This window comes from Eleutherodactylus coqui, chromosome 5, assembly GCF_035609145.1.
Source record: "Eleutherodactylus coqui strain aEleCoq1 chromosome 5, aEleCoq1.hap1, whole genome shotgun sequence".
NCBI classification, from domain to species: Eukaryota; Metazoa; Chordata; class Amphibia; order Anura; family Eleutherodactylidae; genus Eleutherodactylus; species Eleutherodactylus coqui.
This window is the reverse complement of record NC_089841.1, coordinates 81,597,921-81,618,906: the sequence shown is the minus strand read 5'-3', so window position 1 is coordinate 81,618,906 and position 20,986 is coordinate 81,597,921. Positions and strand designations below refer to the sequence as shown.

The window sequence follows — 20,986 nt, the reverse complement described above, 5'->3', positions numbered from 1 at the left end:
TAACTTCTTTTGTCAAATACAGCAACTTTATGCAAAGACTCAATATTTACAATGTTCACTCTTATTTTGCAAGACTTCCTCAATTTGTCCTGGCATGCTGGATATTGGCTTTGGAACCAAATTCTGACTGATGGCAACGTATTCTTGTCTAATAGGTGCTGGGAACTTATCATAATTGTTTTTGCTTGTCCATTAGCTTTTTGAGGATTGATCACAGGTTCCCAATGGGATTGAGATCTTGGGGAATTTATTGGCAATGGACCAAAAATTTCAATATTTTGGTCACTGAGCCACTTAGTTATCACTAGAGATGAGCGAACGTACTCGTCCGAGCTTGATACTCGTTCGAGTATTAGCGTGTTCGAGATGCTCGTTACTAGAGGCGAGCACCAGGCGATGTTCGAGTTACTTTGACTTTCATCTCTGAGACGTTAGCGCGCTTTTCTGGCCAATAGAAAGACAGGGAAGGCATTACAACTTCCCCCTGCGACGTTCAAGCCCTATACCACCCCCCTGCACTGAGTGGCTGGCGAGATCAGGTGTCACCCGAGTATATAAATCGGCCCCTCCCGCGGCTCGCCACAGATGCATTCTGACAGAGATTAGGGAAAGTGCTGCTGATGCCGGAGCTGCTATAGGGAGAGCGTTAGGAGTGATTTTAGGGTTCAAGAACCCCAACGGTCCTTCTTAGGGCCACATCTGACCATCTGACCATCTGCAGTACTGTTGAGGCTGCTTTTTGCAGTGTTGCACATTTTTTTTTTTGTATATCGGCCGTGCAGAGCATTGCGTCCTCAGTCTGCAGTCATTGTACAGAGTATAGGGCCAGTACTGGTGAGGCAGGGAAAGAGATATTCAGGCTATATAGGCAGTGGGCTTTTTCCAAAAAATTGGGGAAAAATACTATATTTGGACTGCCTGTGATCGTCTTCAGTTTACTGCGTGTCTGCTGGGGGTAGTAGTTCTAATTAATACGCAGCTAAGCGTTACAGCAGGCTTGCGCAAAATTGTTTCCTGGATCTGCTGTCTCTGTTACATCAGCGCCGTATCCCGCCAGAGGGAAACAGTATACATAATATTATACGCTGCCTACAGTATCTATCTGCTGGGGGTAGTAGTCCTAATTAATACGCAGCTAAGCGTTACAGCAGGCTGGCGCAAAATTGTTTCCTGGATCTGCTGTGTGTTCCGTAAGGGAAGTCAGCCTCCAACCACAGGCCAATAAGCGGCACATTTAATTACAGCGTTCTGCAACATCGGTTTCATCTGCCAGTGCACCGACTGCTGTGCGAGGTGCCCAGTGGATCTCTACGCTCCACATGTTGGCCAGGCTCTATGAGCGGCGTAGAGCTATAGTGGAATACCAACTCCAACATGGGCGGCCCAGTGAAAGTCAGCCTCCTCAATTCTTTACAGAAGAGTGGGCCTGGTTGGCAGACATCTGCCAGGTCCTTGGAAACTTTGAGGAGTCTACCCAGATGGTGAGCGGCGATGCTGCAATCATTAGCGTCACCATTCCTCTGCTATGCCTCTTGAGAAGTTCCCTGCAAAGCATAAAGGCAGATGCTTTGCGCTCGGAAACAGAGGCGGGGGAAGACAGTATGTCGCTTGCTAGACAGAGCACCCTCCTGTCTATATCTCAGCGCGTTGAGAAGGAGGAGGAGGAGGAGCATGAGGAGGATGAGGAGGAGGGGGAAGAGACAGCTTGGCCCACTGCTGAGGGTACCCATGCTGCTTGCCTGTCATCCTTTCAGCGTGTATGGCCTGAGGAGGAGGAGGATCCTGAAAGTGATCTTCCTAGTGAGGACAGCCATGTGTTGCGTACAGGTACCCTGGCACACATGGCTGACTTCATGTTAGGATGCCTTTCTCGTGACCCTCGCGTTACACGCATTCTGGCCACTACGGATTACTGGGTGTACACACCGCTCGACCCACGGTATAAGGAGAACCTTTCCACTCTCATACCGAAGAGGAAAGGGGTTCCAGAATGATGCTATACCACAGGACCCTGGCGGACAAACTGATGGTAAAATTCCCATCCGACAGAGTCTTGTCAGAGAGGGTGTTTAGTGCGGCTGGGGGAATCATCACAGGTAAGCGTACCCGCCTGTCAACCGACAGTGCCGACAGGCTTACACTCATCAAGATGAACAAAGCCTGGATTTCCCCAGACTTCTCTTCTCTACCAGCGGACAGCAGCGATACCTAAACAATACGTAGGCTGCACCCGCGGATGGAAGCATTGTTCTCTATCACCATCAAAAACGTGGACCTTTTAGCTTCATCAATCTGTGTATAATATTCATCCTCCTCCTCCTGCTCCTCCTCCTGAAACCTGACGTAATCACGCCGAACGGGCAATTTTTCTTAGGCCCACAAGGCTCAGTCATATAATTTTTGTAAACAATTTTTATACGTTTCAATGCTCATTAAAGCGTTGAAACTTGCACCTGAACCAATTTTTATTTTAACTGGGCTGCCTCCAGGCCTAATTACAAATTAAGCCACATTAACCAAAGCGATTAATGGGTTTCACCTGCCCTCTTGGTTGGGCATGGGCAATTTTTCTGACGTACATTAGTACTGTTGGTACACCAATTTTTTGGGGCCCTCGCCTACAGTGTAATCCAATTAATTTTTTGCCCACCTGCATTAAAGCTGACGTTACATCAGCTGTGTTGGGCACTGCAATGGGATATATTTATGTACCGCCGGTGGGTTCCAGGGAGCCACCCATGCTGTCGGTCCACATGGAGTTGTAACTGCATGTGTCCACTTCTAAAGAACCCCAGCTTGACTGGGGCATGCACTGTGGGCCGAAGCCCACCTGCATTAAACATGACATTACCTCAGCTGTGCTGGGCACTGCAATGGGATATATTTATGTACCGCCGGTGGCTTCCTGGCACCCACCCATGCTGTCGGTCCACACGGAGTTGTAACTGCATGTGTCCACTTCTAAAGAACCCCAGTCTGACTGAGGCATGCAGTGTGGGCCGAAGCCCACCTGCATTTAATCGGACGTTACCTCAGCTGTGATGGGCACTGCAATGGGATACATTTATGTACAGCCGGTGGGTTCCAGGGAGCCACCCATGCTGTGGGTGCACACGGAATTCCCATTGCGGAGTTGTACCTGCCTGTGACTATTTATAAAAAAAACGCGGTCTGACTGGGGCATGCAGACACCTTGACAGAATGAATAGTGTGTGGCACATAGGTTCCCCATTGCTATGCCCACGTGTGCAGCTCCTGATGGCGGTGGCACAGGATTATATTTCTCATTGCTTCTGTACAGCATTGTGGGCTATCGCTTCGCCCCTTTTAAAGAGGGTCGCTGCCTAGCCGTGCCAACCCTCTGCAGTGTGTGCCTGCGGTTCCTCCTCATGGCAGACGCACTTATAAATAGACATGAGGGTGGTGTGGCTTTGAGGCCAGCGTGTGGCATGAGTGCAGCTGAAGGCTGCACAGGGACACTTTGGTGTGCGCTGTGGACACTGGGTCGTGCGGGGGGGGGGGGGGGGGGTTGGGCAGCATGTAACCCAGGAGAAGTGGCAGCGGAGTGTCATGCAGGCATTGATTGTGCTTTGTTGTGGTAGTGTGGTGCTTAGCTAAGGTATGCATTGCTAATGAGGGCTTTTCAGAAGTAAAAGTTGTTGGGGGGGGGGCACTCTTGCCGCTATTGTGGCTTAATAGTGGGACCTGGGAACTTGAGATGCAGCCCAACATGTAGCCCCTCGCCTGCCCTATCCGTTGCTGTGTCGTTCCCATCACTTTCTTGAATTGCCCAGATTTTCACAAATGGAAACCTTAGCGAGCATCGGCGATATACAAAAATGCTCGGGTTGCCCATTGACTTCAATGGGGTTCGTTACTCGAAACGAACCCTCGAGCATCGCGAAAATTTCGTCCCGAGTAACGAGCTCGTGAGCATTTTGGTGCTCGCTCATCTCTAGTTATCACTTTTGCCTTGTGACATGGTGCTCTATCATGCTGGAAAAAGCATAGTTCATCACCAGATTGCCCCTGGATCATTGGGATAAGTTACTCGTGGAGGAGATTTAGATGCCATTCTTTATTCATGAAGTGTTCTAAGGCAAACTTGTGAGCGAGCCCACTCCCTTGGATGAAAAGCCACCCCACACATGATTGGTCTCAGCATGTATTACTGTTGGCGTGACACAGGACTCATGGGAGCACTCACCTTTCTTCTCCAATTATTCTTCCAGATGTCCCCCAAAAAATAACTTTTACCTGGTCCTCTGCAGTCCAATCCTTGTACTTCCTGCAGCATGTCAGTGTGTCCTTGATGTATTTCTTGGAGAGAAGTGGCTACTTTGCTGCCCTTCTTGACCCTAGGCCGGCCTCCAGAAGCCTTCACTTCACTGTGCATGCAGATGTCCTGGTGTTGAACCGATCCCGTAGCTGAATCCTCTTTAGGAGATAGTCCTGGCACTTGCGGGACTTTCTTTGGTGCTCTGAAGCCTTCACAGGAATTGAACCTCTCTCCTTGAAGATCTTGATCGTCTGACAAACACTTGATTTAGGGGAAATCTTACAAGCAGCGATGTCCTTGCCTATAAACCCCCCTGATGCAAAACAGTGATGACTGCACGTGTTTCCTTGGAGGAAACCATGCTTAACAGTAGATGACAATGATATAAAGCACCATCCCCTTTTTAAAGCAACCAGTCTGTTCTTATAATTTAATCAGCATGACCGAGTGATATCAGCTGCCTTGTCCTCATTAACACTTTCTCCTGAGCTAAGATCACTGAAATGGTGTTAGCAGGTCATATTGTGGCAGGACTGAAATTCAGTGGAAATGATGTTTTTGATTAAGTTAATTAAAATCTGCTACACTAAACTTTGTGAAAACCAAAATTTGTGCCAGTCTCAAAACTTTTGGCAACCACTGTATGCCACTGCTTTCATTGGTTCTCCTTAAATTTTTGTGTCATGCACCTTACCTCAGGTTTGGCACTAGACATACAGTAAGACAGTCTTTCAGTTTTTCGAGTAGTATTCCTTTAAAAAACCTCGGCAAACTCAATCATTAATGGTCCTTTTACACGGGGTGATCTGTGGGGCAAATGATGCCGACACTCGTCATAGTGATACTCGATCCTGTGCTGTTACACAGGAGCGAGTATCGCTGGCATCACTCACAGTGCTGCCAGAATGGAGGGGGAATGGGACGGGTATAGAGATGAGCGAGCGTACTCGGTTCGGGTGTGTTTTTGCACTCGAGCACCGCTTTTTCCGAGTAACTGACTACTCGGACGAAAAGATTCTGGGGGCGCCGGGGGTGAGCAGGGGGTTGCAGGGGGGGGAGAGAGAGAGCTCCCCCCTGTTCCCCACTGCTACCCCCCCCCCCCCCCGCTCCACCACCCCGCCCCCCGGCGCCCCCGAATCTTTTCGTCCGAGCACGCTCGCTCATCTCTAGACGGGTAGACGGGTACTTCATACTAATATACTGGGGCAGATTTATCAATATATTTACTGCAGTTTTTGGAATATATTTATAAAAACTATTTTGGGGTCACAGTCAAATGTGCGTCCAAAATATAAAATATAGCCAAGTGGCCTGTTTCAAGTGAAAATTGGGTTTAGAGATATTTTGGGGAATTTCAAAAGTAACAAAAATTTCTCAGCATTTCTTACTTCAATCCGCTACAAGCATTCAGTTACTAGCCAGTGAAGTCCTATCCATAATTTGGCACTTTCATACAACCTGTTATCTCTGCAGCCAGAGTAACTGGTGTTAAAATGTTTTCCGCTACCATCTAGTGTGATCGACGTGTGAACTGTTGGCAGTGCCCGCATCACGTGTGGGCTTTACAGAGCGACGCTCTCTGTTATGACAGCTGGCAGAAGAATGTGTGACATTATAAAAATAATCCAGAATTGCTGATGATCCCCACAGCCCAGCGTACAAATGCAACTTGTTTACGCGGTTCTTGTCTCATTCGTTCCATCACAAGTTTCTAATTCTTCTCCAACGTTTATTCTTGAATGGCTTATTTACACTGCCTTAAAGGGGTTGTCCCGCGCCGAAATGGGTTTTGTTTTTTTTAACCCCCCCCCCCCCGTTCGGCGCGAGACAACCCCGATGCAGGGGTTAAAAAAACAAACCGCTCAGCGCTTACCTGAATCCCGGCGGTCCGGCGTCTTCATACTTACCTGCTGAAGATGGCCGCCGGGGTCTGCTCCCTCCGTGGACCACAGCTCTTCTGTGCGGTCCATTGCCGATTCCAGCCTCCTGATTGGCTGGAATCGGCACGTGACAGGGCGGAGCTACACGGAGCCGGCATTCTGCACGAGCGGCTCCATTAAAGAGAGCAGAAGACCCGGACTGCGCAAGCGCGGCTAATTTGGCCATCGGAGGGCGAAAATTAGTCGGCACCATGGAGACGAGGATGCCAGCAACGGAGCAGGTAAGTATAAAACTTTTTATAACTTCTGTATGGCTCATAATTAATGCACAATGTACATTACAAAGTGCATTAATATGGCCATACAGAAGTGTATAGACCCACTTGCTGCCGCGGGACAACCCCTTTAAGGTTCCGTTAACCATTTTCGTTTCTCATAAATATAAATAATAATAGAATTAAACGTTTCAATTTATTCCCCTTTGATTTCAGTGGGTTTAAAAAAACGGAAATATTTCCATTTCCGTTCAAATGAAACAAATTGTGCAGTTGTGTTCTTACTACTACAACCAACAGACTAAGACCATGCCACCTAAAACATCTCCAGACCATAATGAACATCTGCCATACTTAGAGGGGTATTTCAGAAATTTGTAGAACTTTTCAGTTTCACCTGTCCACTGGATGGGTGAGCACTGGTATGACAGTGGGGGTGCAATCGCTTGGACTCCCACTGGTCATAAGAATGGGGGTCCTGTTTGCCCCACTCGGTCAGCTCTGCATTGCAGCAGAAAACTGATTAAATGGAGAGCTGGCTGTGCTTGTGCTCTGCCATTCCATTTATTTCAATGAGACTGAGGAAAATAGCCAAGCACGGTGCACTTAAATGATTGGAGCGGCAGCGCACTCTTGTGATCACCTCTACATTCAATATGGTTGGTGCTACATTGCAATGCTGACCGGAAGTGAAGCAAAGGAAATCCCCTATTTTCATTATCAATGGGGGTCCAAGGGGTTGGCTCTCAAATAATTTATCAGTTTTCACCTATCCAGTAAAAGGGTGAAAACTGAAAAATTTGACAAATTGCTGGAATACATCCTTAACTGCTGACACAACACATTCAAGCAAAAGGTGTTCCCCAGACTCCTCCACACCCAGGTACCTCCATCTGATTTGAAGATGGAGTACAGTGATTGATCACTTCATAGAACCTTCTTCCATTGCTTATCTGCCCAATCAAGACGCTCCTTGCACCATTGTAGATTGGCCAGCGCATTACACTTTGTGATGGATGGTTTCTACGCAGTGGCATAACCCATATATCCAATAGTGTGTAGTTCCCGTAGTACGGTGCAGACACTGACTTTGTTTTTCACTTACTTGATGCTTCTCGATTGTGGAAAAGTGAGCTCTGTGAACAATCCTTCTCAGCTGTTTATCCTCAGTAAATTGTGTTTTGTGTCGTCCACGTCTTAGTTTAGGCGTGGTATGTCCATCTCTCCTCCACTTTGTGGCAACCAACAGTACCACGTCTAAACTCTATACTGTATGTTCCTTGGAACAAGCCATTTTAAGCAAAGCAAAACAAAGTATGTGTGACACTTCCAAACAGGAGCGCCCATGCCATGGGACAACTTGAGCTTGCCGCGGCAGTCTGTCCGACCTCCGAGTGGTAGCGGGTTGCTACCTGGCTGGTAATAATTTTTTGCTGCCTATATTAATGGCCAGTAAAAAAATAATTGCCAGCTGCAAGCCAGCCAGGCAGCAACCATACAAGCCGTTAACTAACTCAGTATGCAGCTCTGATCTGGCAGCCACCGCTGTCACCCCTGACCACTCTCCTCGGTGTCTGCATTCCTGCATGCAGGACCAGACTGGAGCTGCAGACTGAATGAGTTAATTGCTTGCTGACCAGCTAGAGGTCCACTACAGGGGACCCTATTACTACAGGAGCCACTGTGGATGTCACAATTGTTACTGGAACCACTATGGCGGTCACAGTTATTACTGGGACTCTAACAGGGTCACAATTACTGCTGGGGTCACTAACAGGAGGGAGGTCACTATAACTACCGGGGCCACTATTACTACAGGGGGCATTAAGGGGATTACAATTAGGCCATTAAGGCCTAATTGTAATTGGGCTATTAAGGCCATTAAGTATTAGTGACCGCCACTACTGGGGTCACTAATACTCTTTCACTTCAGACAAGTCTCAATGCTTCAAATATATGTTGGGCATCTTGTTTATTGGTACTTTTAATGCCTGTAAAATTAATGTTTTTTTTGCTGCTAGAAGGGAGGGGGGGGGGGGGGGGATTTCACATTTTGCCTCAGGTAGCATAAAGGCTTGGGGCACCCCTGCCTCCAAGGGTCTGAATCTGATAGGGAATGGTTTAGGACACATGACATGCTAGTAGGACACGATCCATTCTACTGATAGGAATGTCCAAATACTTTTGGCAGAATGGTGTATATGTTGCATTATTTATCTTACACTAATCCTTATTTTCAGCTTGTAATATAGCTTAGAGCTGTATTTGCAGTACTGCGGTTCAGTTAAGTTGTTAGCTATACTGTATGTCTGTCAACCAGCTTGTTGACTGTTTGAAAGTTTTACAATAGGAGTTTTGTATGGATCATATCTTCTTATAAACTGTAAAATGATGCTCAAGAGTGGAAATGCAGTTACCTGTAATTTATGGTTATTATGAACTAAAGAAACAGGCAAATGATACATTAAAGAATCTGGTATTAATGTGGCAGTATAGCTACCAATAGTATTATTGGAAAAGCTCTTTCACCATTCGGAGATTATTCCATTCCACTTGGATGGTCATTGATGGAGCGGATCCAGCTTGTGTAGGGAGCTAATTTGTATAATTTTTTTTCCCAGAGAACATTGCCAATAAGACCTCATATACCAGCTAGACCTCTCTAAGGAAAACCAGTGCCACCTGAGAGCTACATCATAGTCACCTCATCCAGCCAATCGGAGTGCAGCTCTATAATAACTACAAATTGATGTCTCTTGTTTGGCTGATATGCCTAGTCGTGTTTCAATATTCTTTTTAATGGATCAGACACTGACTTACAGGGTAGTTACTAATAGTTAGCAATAGAAGGACAGTTTTCTTCCTTCTGGGGGAGAATTCATTTGCATACTTTTTCCCAGGAAGCATTGCTGGGACACAAAATTTCTTACACCAAACAGATCTCTGCAATGAGAATCAAAATCCCCGAGACCTTAAAGGGGTTGTCTCGCGAAAGCAAGTGGGGTTAAGCACTTCTGTATGGCCATATTAATGCACTTTGTAATATACATCGTGCATTAAATATGAGCCATACAGAAGTTATTCACTTACCTGCTCCGTTGCTGGCGTCCCCGTTGCCATGGCTCCGTCTAACTTCGGTGTCTTCTTGCTTTTTAGACGCGCTTGCGCAGATCTATCTTCTCCATTCGGCTCGGCATCACCGGCATTTTGGCTCCGCCCCCTTGTACGCGTCATCGCGAAGCTCCGCCCCCATCACATGTGCCGATTCCAGCCTCTGATTGGCTGGAATCGGCACATGTGACGGGGGCGGAGCTTCGCGATGACGCGTACAAGGGAGCGGAGCCAAAATGCCGGTGATGCCGAGCCGAATGGAGAAGATAGATCTGCGCAAGCGCGTCTAAAAAGCAAGAAGACACCGAAGTTAGACGGAGCCATGGCAACGGGGACGCCAGCAACGGAGCAGGTAAGTGAATAACTTCTGTATGGCTCATAATTAATGCACAATGTACATTACAAAGTGCATTAATATGGCCATACAGAAGTGCTTAACCCCACTTGCTTTCGTGAGACAACCCCTTTAATATATCTTTATATTCTGACATAGAGCACCAAATCTGCTGCTTAGACAGTTAAATTATAAACTTCTGACTGCATACAGCCACAGCTAGAGGGAGCCGAGGAGCTTACTGCAAGCCACTTTATAATTGAACTTAATGTATAACTATATTCAGTAAGCTCCCTGGCTCTCTTTAGTGGCAGCTGCAGTCAGCCAATGGTTTATCATTCAGCTCTGTGTCTAAAATGAAGCTCTGAACACTAGAAATGTATATTAAAGAGAACCTGTCATCAACTGTAAGCACCATACACTAAGTTATGGTGCTTATAGCTTAGGTGATCTGGAGTCCAGGGAGACTCTTTTAATACTCCCCCAGTACCCCGTTTCTGCATACTGAGTGGGAGATGAATGGGAGTACACATGCACAGCCTTCTAAAACGACTCAAGGTAATATGCATGCACGCACTGACTTTGCATGGGGACCCCACGATAACAGAGGTCCCGGTGAATATGAAAAGAGGCCGGACTCGATATAACCTAAACTAACTTAGTTTATGGTGCTTATAGTTGATTACATTCGTACGAGATGTTGGACCTACAAACATAGGCCCATATTTATTTTTCTTATGCCAGGTTTACTCAAAATGTTGCATGCCCTTGCTAAAGTTTGAGCAAATTGCAACTTTTTCTGTTTTTGTTAATGCCAAAAACTAGCATAAATTGATTAAGAAATGGGGCCATAGTGTTTATAGATTAACTCAATTTAAAGGGATATTCCCATCTTAGGTATTTATACCATATGCACAGGACCCCCTGAGACTATCACCTATCAGGAAAATGGCGTTTGCTACTCCCCATTTGCCATTTCTTGAATGCCACATTCTGTGTACCTTTTTAAAGGGCAGATGGCTGCGCTTGTGGATTAGAGGAAGTAAGGCAGGAAAATGACTCGTGCTGCTCATAGAAGTCTGTGAAGAGGAGAATAGGAAAGAGCTGCTGCAGAGGGAGAGAGAGGTAGAAAGACTCGCACAGACATGCTGCTGCAGCCAATAGTTAGGGATTTACAACTGCTGGAATCACATCTACACTGCTCAGTTCTTCCCTAGTATACTCCAGGCTGCTGTTATAACTCTGTGTTGTGCTACAGAGAGTTATAGAGCAGAATCTGCTGTTTTCTCTATGTGTGCTGTCTATGGTGACATCATAGCATCTAATGTCCTCTCACTAGCTGAGGAAAAACTGAAAATTAGAGATACAGCCTGCAGAGGGGAAACTGGTAATAAATGCAGTATACAAATCATATAATGGGCAGAAATAGTCGTATTCCACATGTACACACATGGCAGCTTATTCTGGAAAGTCATTTTTAAAAAGTGCAGGTACACTTTAAACCAGAAGCGTAACTTGAAGCTCCTGGGCCCCAATGCAAAACCTGTAACAGGGCCCCCAACTATAATGGTTTATTCATAGTACTGGGCTTCCTATATGGAGAAGAGAGGCCTTATGGGCCCCCTAAGGCTCCTGGGCCTGGGTGCAACCGCATCCCCTGCATCCTCTATAGTTTTGCCCCTGCTTTAAACTCTCCCAACTCTACAGTAGCAAAATCAAAGTTTAGCCTGGCATGACTAGCACTTTTACAGTCCATCTCTCATATTGCACTAATTCTGTACAGCAAGCCTTGGCAATCCTGAGCCTTTACCTCTTACTGAGCTGAGTATGTGTTTTCCTATGATCCTAATTTAAAGAAAGTCCCGACTGAGAAGCGGGGCTTTATTCTGACGACAGTACTGATCTTGCGGCTGATTTTCATGACTGCTCGTCACATGTTTTATTAAGTCATATTTCAAACAATCTGCTGACAAGGCAATGCTGAGATTTCCTGAGTGGTGCCTAACACTTGGAAATTACTCTGAAAAACATGTCATACTCTTTCAGAAGATTCGTCTCCAACACGTTCTACATTGTTCTGCTTACGCTGCACTACTTACGGTTTAATTCTACCTGCTCAGTATGAGATTTAGTCTATTTTGTTATTTCTGCTAGCATTGGATTATGACTGAACGTCACATGAAAGGAAACAACTTTAACTGACCTGGTAAACTGTCCTGTCATGGTCCTGTGATGAATCTCAGCCATTAAGCCTTGAGCTCTGGACAATGCCTCCTTCTGTATGCAGCTAAGACTGTACTTAGGGAACGCTGCTGATCTGGGTCTGTATTGATGCTGAGTATTCAGAGCCTAATGGGAATAAATAATAGCACTCCGTTTTCCTATGCAGTATACATAAGTGCTTTATTACCTTGCTCTGTGTCATATTTCTATCCGTATATTACCAGTAGGGGATTTTGATGGCTTTGTAAATACTTGGAATGCATGATGCACTTCCCCGAGCACCTTGCCTACCTTAATTCCTTCTAAAACGATGAGGATGACTGAGAAGCAAGTTAACCCAACCAAGCCCTCCTAAAATACAGGCTCCAGTTACTTACTCACTTACATTCTCGCCCAGACCAAGCATTCTTATTCTATACACCAACCTTTTATGCGGCACAGTATTAAACACTTTGGAAAAGTCCAGATACACAAGATCCAATGACTCTTCCCGGTCCAGTCTAGAACTTACCTCCTCATGGAAGCTGATCAGATTGGCTTGACAGGAGCGATCTCTCACAAACCCATGCTGATACGGAGTTTTACAGCTATTTTCCTTGAGGTCCTCCAGGATAGTATCTCTTAGAAACCCTTCAAACCTTTTACCCACGATAGAAGTTAGACTTACCGTCCATTAGGTCATCTTTCCTTCATCACAATCATAACCCTCTTTTGATTCAAAATGGTGATTCAGGTAAAAAAAATGGAAATAAATGAATACCACCAGATTAGAACTATAGGACATCACTATTGTTAAAAGATGACCACAATACAATACACACCAACCACAGCCATAGAGCCTTGCGTAGGTCAGCTAGCCCAGACTTACCATACACATTTTCCCTCCAGAAAAATGTCTATCCTCTATACAAGATAGGTAATAAATGTTGTCTGATACATCCGAGCACTTGGGAAACGCACAAACCCATAATTATACATGTCAATATTGGTCACGCAGACATGACCAACCTGCAACTGCTATCCTCTCCATCCTATGGCCACGTCATGAGCCTGCAACGTCTTGTGTAGACCTCTTGTTCTCTATGCAGGCAGCCATCACCTCACCTGTAAGCACTGTGCATGAGAGCCAGCCACAGGTCACATCTTACAGACTTAACAGATATAGCAGACGCTAACTCGATATTTACGGTGTTAAGATAAGTTAACTGGAGTAATGTAAATTGAGTTATTACAATATGTCAGTCATGTTAATATTTGCTATATCTGTTTGTAAGTTACATTCCAAGACATCTATTTAGGCTTGTCCAACTCCACACCATATCTATTGTGGCATACAGACCAGGCCCTTTGGAGTATTTTTATAAACACAGTTGCTAAGCAGTTTCAAGGTGACTTTCTGCCTGCAGATATGGTGGATCTTAACCTGAATAAGTCTAATAGCTTTAAATAAAATAAATAAATCTTATTATTTGTATAGCACTAACGTATTCCGCAGTGCTATCAGGTAATTTATTTATTACCCCCATCAAGTACTCATTTTACTGACCTCGGAAGGATGGAAGGCTAAGTCGACCTTCAGCCGGCTACCTGAACCTGCAGGGATTAAACTTGCAACCTTCAACCATTTCTGCTGCCTTAACACTCTGCGCCACACAAGGTTCTAAAGTATCCAGTGTCCTCAGTTCTTTGCTGTTGGTTATCTGGTTTCATGTAAAGTCAAAATGACACTCTTTAGGACGGAGCCAACATGTCCTTCTTTGGGAGCGGGCCAACATGTCCTTCTTTGGGAGCGGGCCAACATGTCACTCTTTGGGAGCGGGCCAACATGTCCTTCTTTGGGAGCGGGCCAACATGTCCTTCTTTGGGAGCGGGCCAACATGTCACTCTTTGGGAGCGGGCCAACATGTCACTCTTTGGGAGCGGGCCAACATGTCACTCTTTGGGAGCGGGCCAACATGTCACTCTTTGGGAGCGGGCCAACATGTCACTCTTTGGGAGCGGGCCAACATGTCACTCTTTGGGAGCGGGCCAACATGTCACTCTTTGGGAGCGGGCCAACATGTCACTCTTTGGGAGCGGGCCAACATGTCACTCTTTGGGAGCGGGCCAACATGTCACTCTTTGGGAGCGGGCCAACATGTCACTCTTTGGGAGCCGGCCAACATGTCCCTCTTTGGGAGCGAGCCAACATGTCCCTCTTTGGGAGCTAGCCAACATGTCCCTCTTTGGGAGCTAGCCAACATGTCCCTCTTTGGGAGCGAGCCAACATGTCCCTCTTTGGGAGCGGGCCAACATGTCCCTCTTTGGGAGCGGGCCAACATGTCCCTCTTTGGGAGCGGGCCAACATGTCCCTCTTTGGGAGCGGGCCAACATGTCCCTCTTTGGGAGCGGGCCAACATGTCCCTCTTTGGGAGCGGGCCAACATGTCCCTCTTTGGGAGCAAGCCAACATGTTCATTAGGAGAGAATTGCCATGTCAATCTCTGAAAGAGAGCCAACGTGACACTCTCTAAAAAGAGAGAGACAAAGCGACACTCTCTAAAAAGAGAGCGACAACGCGACACTCTTTGAGAGACAATATGGAACTCTTCACCAGAGAACCAACCAACTCAGCTCTATTTACCAGACAGCCAACTTTGTACTCTTGAGGAGAAAGCCAACTTATCGCTCTTTAGGAGCAGCCAATGCAGCACTATTTAGGAAAGAGCAGGCAGCAGGGCGTTCATTACAAGAGAACCACCATGCCACTCTTTAGGAGACAGACAGAGTACTGCTCTTTAGGAGACAGCAGCCAGCATGGTGTTCTTTACAAAACGAATGTTCAGACGCAGGACGTGAGGGTCCTAGGTACTTTTAATGAATTGCTAATCTGTATTCTTGCAGCAGAAATCTCTTCTAAACCGCTATATGCATCACATCTATTTGTGTAGTATGAAATGTTGACATGTGAAGTGCAGTTAAAAAAAAGTATTTGTCCCTTTCAGATGTTAGGTCTTGTATATTTGTCACACAGTCACAGATAGAATTCTGATCTTGAAACACAAGTCAATATTTGAGGAAGGAAACCTGAATAGGAGAATGTGTCCGCACAGTTTTATGTCATTACAACTTCTTATACCCCTTTGAGGGTAAAGTATACAAAGGACACTTATTCAGGGATGAGAAAAAAATGATCCCAGAAGAGGATCCAAAAAACTGCAGAACTGCATATTATCAGCAAAGAACAATAGTGAATATTCAGTGCGCTTCTTCTGGGGTGCCGGGCATGTACAGTAGCGTTACATGGTGGGCGTCCAGATGGATGGTGGTTCACGTGATCTATGGACAACTCAGTGTCCGCCAGAGTGAGAACAGAGAGTATTTGTTATGTCTCTGCTCACACTGTAGTTACTTCTATGACTTTCTACCAACCTTGTCCATATCTTGTCTTGGACATATCGTAAGCATTTCATGTCTCATAAATAGTTGCCAACTTAACAAGCAAGAGGGCATCTTGTAATATGCATAAATCAGAGCTATATCCTGACTGTATAATGTTCCTGTCTTTAGCAGAAGTATCTGACATTACTGAGCAACTCTGCAAGGAACAAGTGTTCCTCTCTTATCAGTCGTTCCTTATCAGGCATTTCATACTTTGAGAGGCTGTCTGTAGAGTCTTCATTATAGTAAGTGTACCCGTCATCAACTCAACGGGAGAAGCAGCGACCATATTCTGTGGGATGATTCAATATCTTCACACGTCAGATTTGTTGCAAAATTTTCTGCATATTTTCCTTTTATCTGAATGGGGTTTGTAAGAACCTATCAGATTTTCAAAAACAACCCTATTCACATGTATTGGGGATGATGACAACAGTGGATTACCAGGGGTCTCAGAAGCCGGAGCCAACCCAATCAGCTGATTGTAGAGCCAGCTTCTATGCAAAAAGAAGGGGTTTTTTTTCTACCGAAGACAACTGCTTTGATGTAGTCTTGGAAATCATGCTCTTTTGGACAGCATCGGGACTCACTTATAAGTACAGTAGGTCCGGAAAGTCTTCAGACCTTTTCACTTTATTTTACATTTTGCTATGTTGTGGCCTCGTGCAGAATAAAAAAAATTATATATATATATATAGTTTCTCCCCATAATTCTGCACCCAATCCCCAAGTATTCACACCCTGTATTTAGTTGAAGCACCTTTAGCAGTGATTCCAGCGTCCAGTTTTCTTGGGTATGATGCCACAAGGTTTGCACACCTGGATTTGGGGATGTCTTGCCTGTCTTCTGTATAGATTCTCTTAAATTCCATCAGGTTGGGTGGGGGCCGTCTGTGGACAGTCATTTTTGGGTCTCTCCAGAGATGTTCGGTTGGGTTCAAGTCAGGGCTCTGCCTGGGCCACACAAGGAAATTCACAGAGTTGTCCCTAAACCGCTCCTGTGTTGTCTTACTGTCATTCTGCCCAGTCTCTTCTGTAGATATTCAGTCCACACGTTTTCCTGACTGCATATGGGCAGCACTCGGACCCATTGAATTGAATTGGTATAGCCAGACACGCATTTTTTACATGACTCAATGTTGCATGCATAAATAATGGCACATGTCCTATGTTCGTCTGCATTAGGGCTTCTTTATACGAGCGTGTTTGCCTGCACAATGCACAGAGAATTGAACCCATTATTTTCAATGGGTTCATTCTCACTCTTCTTTTTTTGTGCGCATTTGCGCACCAAAGGTCCCCATAGGGGTCTATGGGGTGCGCATAGGCATGCGCAAAACACTGCACATATCTAAGAACACCGCCCAAGTCAACTAGCGGTGCCTGCGCAAATACGCACAGTATTTGAGTAGGCATGCATGCAAAAAACACTCCATCACTGCACAAATACGCTGCGTAGGAGCGAGTGTTTTTGCACTTGTGCTCGTCTGAAGGAGCCTTTAAAGTCTATTGGTGTGTAAAGCAAAAATGCATTAGTATCTGTGTGCACTGCGGTTTTTTTTGCACACCCTGTTTTCTGTGGGTTCTCACAAAACTGACATCACTTTGGCCGCCTTGCTTTTTTTTGCGAGTGCGAACAATGTATGGCACACGGATGTAAAACGCATACACCACAAAAAACATGTAGCACACACATAAACAGTAAAAATGCTGAGTTTTTATGGCCCAAAACTGCATACGCCCATGTGAAAGAGACGTAAGCTTGTGCGATGCACTACACGTAACCGTGTGACTGGCAGCCTATAGAGACCTTAGGGCTCCTTCCCCCCTGGCAATCGTGAGAGAATCGTGGCAAAATGATGCCTTTGTTCTTGCGATTTTTGAGCATTGATGCTTTTTCTCGCATTCTTGCGATTTTCTAGCACAATTTTGCCGCAATTGTTTTAGCGCGAAAGTCAATAGGACTTTCTAATGTTAAAAACGCATCACACCTCACGAAAAATTGTCCTTTGCGATGCGATTAACAAAAGTCTGCATAGGGAAACATGGGAGATTAAAAAAAAGCAAAACGCCGAAAGATAGGTCATGCTGCGATTTTTATTTTCACGCAGCATCGCATGAGTGAAAATATCGCAAATGTGAAGGAAACCATTAAAGATTTTAAAATCATTGCTTTCACAATTCTGCATCTTCACTCACTCCCACATCGTGCAAAACTTGCGCAGTTTTATCACAAGTGTGAAGGCACCCTTGCAGTATCTACGTCCAAGTATAATACTAAGCATCCCCCCCAACGTGGGGTGGTAGGTGTGCAAGTGGTTGATCAGCATTTAGCACCCGCATCATATAGCATTTCATTTTTTCTGTGTGGGAACTGCTGTTTGTACCTTTTTGTATAAGTATCTCTTCTGTGATTCTCCTTAGAAAAAAACAAAATAAAGTCGCTTTTTTTTTCTGAAAAAGATATTCGCAGTTACTTTGCAAACTGCAGGAAAACTGTAGAATCAGAATGAATCTTTCCGCAGGAAATTTGGAGAAAAAAAAAAAAGTTGAAGCTAAAATTAGCTGTATGGTTCTACGGATGATCGTACTCGAAGCCGCACACATGAATGACAGAGGGAAATAACATCCTATTTTCCTACTGAGTCACTTTCAGATTCCGCTCATCCAGGAGGCTTTATTTGATGCACATTATTCTCTCCGTCCGCGGTAGTGGGCATTGGGATATTGTGAGAGCAGAGAACCCACCTAGAGGACCCCCTTGATGCAAGCTCATCCTCTATCAGGCGGCTCTCACTGCAGGCTGAAGCCCATTCTGCTGCAGAGCAAGAGTACAGTACTGTGCCATAGAGTGTGCAAGAGTCCTGAGCCGCAATCAAAGAAGCGTACCCTAGAACTAGCAAGCTAAACCTGGGGGAAAGCAACAACTTCTAACCCTCAACTATTCGGAAGCTGCAAAGAGTCCAAGCCCAATGACTCCTACCTGCAAAGATCATGAATGGGATTTAACATTGGCAAGTGACTGGCACCTATGATCTTATTCTCCACCTTGCAGTTTTATCAGAAGGCGTTAATATGGCTCTGAGATATGCAAATGATTGCAAGCATCAAACAAGATCAATAGTTTAGTCATTTTATTGCAGGGGAGTATCCAGCCTTTTTTTTTTTTTTTTATGAGGTCCAGCGTCATATAGGAATGGGCACATGACAGCAACAGGAAAGACATAGGAACCCGGATCTTTTAAGCAGAGGCAACATACCTAACACCAGCTATACTCATAGCATTACGGGGAAAAAACATAGTTTACATGGACGTAAACGAGGTTGGATTTTACGGAGGAGAAGAAAGAAATTTCCCTTGGCAATATGGCAAAGCAATTTCAAGTTGGAGATATTTTTGATAACTCCGGTGAGGCTTGCACAGCCCGAATCATCAATGTGACTAACTATCTTCTGCAATACAGGTTTATTCATCACCGCACAAGGCATTAATGCCTGAGTTCGAGATAACTTTTTGGGTTTTTTTTCTATGTTGTATGTTTTTGGCCAATTTTTTGTGCGTTGAACTGAATAGTGTGGCATAAATGGATGGACCGATGCCGGTGAATCACTGTGATAATTTGTTCTTCACCTCCTGGACATTGATGTGTTCATGGAATATATTACTGGCAATAACCTATGACTTCGACAGCGTTGCTGTTAGATTTTGGATTAAATCCACTGAAATTGTGAAAGGAAAAGAACAGCTGGGAAGTTAATGTAGCAGGCCCTGTGAAAATGATGCACGTCAATAATTTTCCTTTTCGGAGACATTCTTGGATATGGTAAGCAGTTGATATATAACCTTCAGCTGGTCACATAAAACAAAATGTACGGGGGAATGTAATGAAATGTCTTGTAATGCTGGTGTAATGCTAGCCCTTACTAGGAAATGTGTTACTTTTGGGAGAAATAAAAGAAAATTCAGGCAATTGGATAACAAAAACGGAGAACAAAAAGTCTACGTAGTTTTTTGCTTTTTTTTAAATGCAACGAAGCCCATCTGGCGTGTGAAAGCATCAGCTTCTTCGACCAGGACCTGTGTCGGTTCTGCTCCTCTGCAATGTTGTTTGCAGAAACTGATCAGATAAGGCAGGCCAGTCCTGCAGAGACTGATCCGCGATAGGAGGGTAACGTAGTTACCTTTGAAATACATTCCCGTGTCAAAATGCTTTTACAGGCACAGATGTCACCGGTTGCGTCGTTTTATGTTCTCATTTTTCAGGTTTGCGCCGTATCTTTTTATAGCTATCGCATAGACGTATAGAGCGCTATGGTTCATTCTGACGAGTGACGTGTAATATTATGTTACTTCGAACATCAACTAATGGTGTAGTGAACGTTCACTTAGCATTTATTGTGTTAGGATGATGACGGCGTATAATGTTGTAAAGTGAGTTACGGCAATGCACCTGTCATGTTAACGATTGCTACATCTGTACATAACTTATTTTGTCTTGTAAGAATAGGTGGCCCAAAAATTGGATTTAGTTAATACTCCTGCAATATATATGATAATATAGAGGGACTTAGAGAAGTAGTCACTACGATACCCCTTTGTATACGGTTCATGGGTTAGAAATGCCGCCAGTGGATAGAAAAAAGGGGCTATTATGAAATAAAATAACATTAAAGGGGTTGTACCAAGATAGACTTTTATCACCTAGGTGTCACTGCTAAGACCCTAACCGATCCCAAGAACAGTGGTCCCGCATCCCCCTCCTCCTCACTGCAATAAACACGCATGTATGGTGCTGCTTCATTATATTCAATGTGCCTGCCGGAGATAGCCAAATACAAGCGCTCAGTTACTTGCGTCAGCCCCATTCCAATGAATGGAGCAGTGAGCGCCCATGTGCAGCCATTGCTGGATTCAGTCTGGCATGCCTGCAGGTGGGAGAAGTATCCCCACAGTGGCAGAAGAGGGGGGATACAGGACCCGCGTTCTTGCCTATGGATAAGTGCTAAAAAGTCTATTTTTGTACAACCCCTTTAAAGCAGAGCCCTTTTGGAAAAGAAACCGGCTTGTGGATCAGTTGATCGCCAAGAGTTAGGATTCTGAAATTCTTGTGGATTAGTTTTAATTGCTAGGGAAAGTTACGGCCAATCACAGTGGTATACATAGATGAGGGGATCCCATGCCAAATATCAAAATAGACCCCTTAGTAAGTTTCTGGATTTTGGCACTCCCTTTCCATGACCCTTAAAGCGATTCCCAACCTCCTTGCTTTCAAGCAACTCAGTTAGTTTCGAGAGTCCTACAGAGATTCTAGACACCCAGTAGGAAAGGGTTGAGATCAAACATCACTGGGCTCCTCGCTCCATGGCCTACATAGCGGCTACATGGTCTGTGGTTGGGCAATACATTGGTCTGTGATTGTCAATATAATACATGGATGGGCTAGCCCTCTATATGCTTTCCATAT

At 45.0% G+C, this 20,986-nt stretch overlaps 1 protein-coding gene across 2 annotated transcripts in view; it reads left to right on the top strand.

The window, feature by feature from the left end:
• PDE4D (phosphodiesterase 4D) overlaps nt 1-20,986 on the top strand; it is a 647,997-nt gene that overhangs the window by 144,319 nt on the left and 482,692 nt on the right. The window contains exon 1 of one of the 2 annotated variants that reach the window (XM_066602775.1): nt 19,252-19,345. The exons of the other annotated variant lie outside the window; for it this stretch is intronic. Within the exon in view, the coding sequence (XP_066458872.1) occupies nt 19,299-19,345 (47 nt within the window). The 5' untranslated portion in view covers nt 19,252-19,298. Of the gene's footprint in view, nt 1-19,251; nt 19,346-20,986 lie in introns of those variants that run through there. 2 annotated transcript variants of the gene reach the window in all.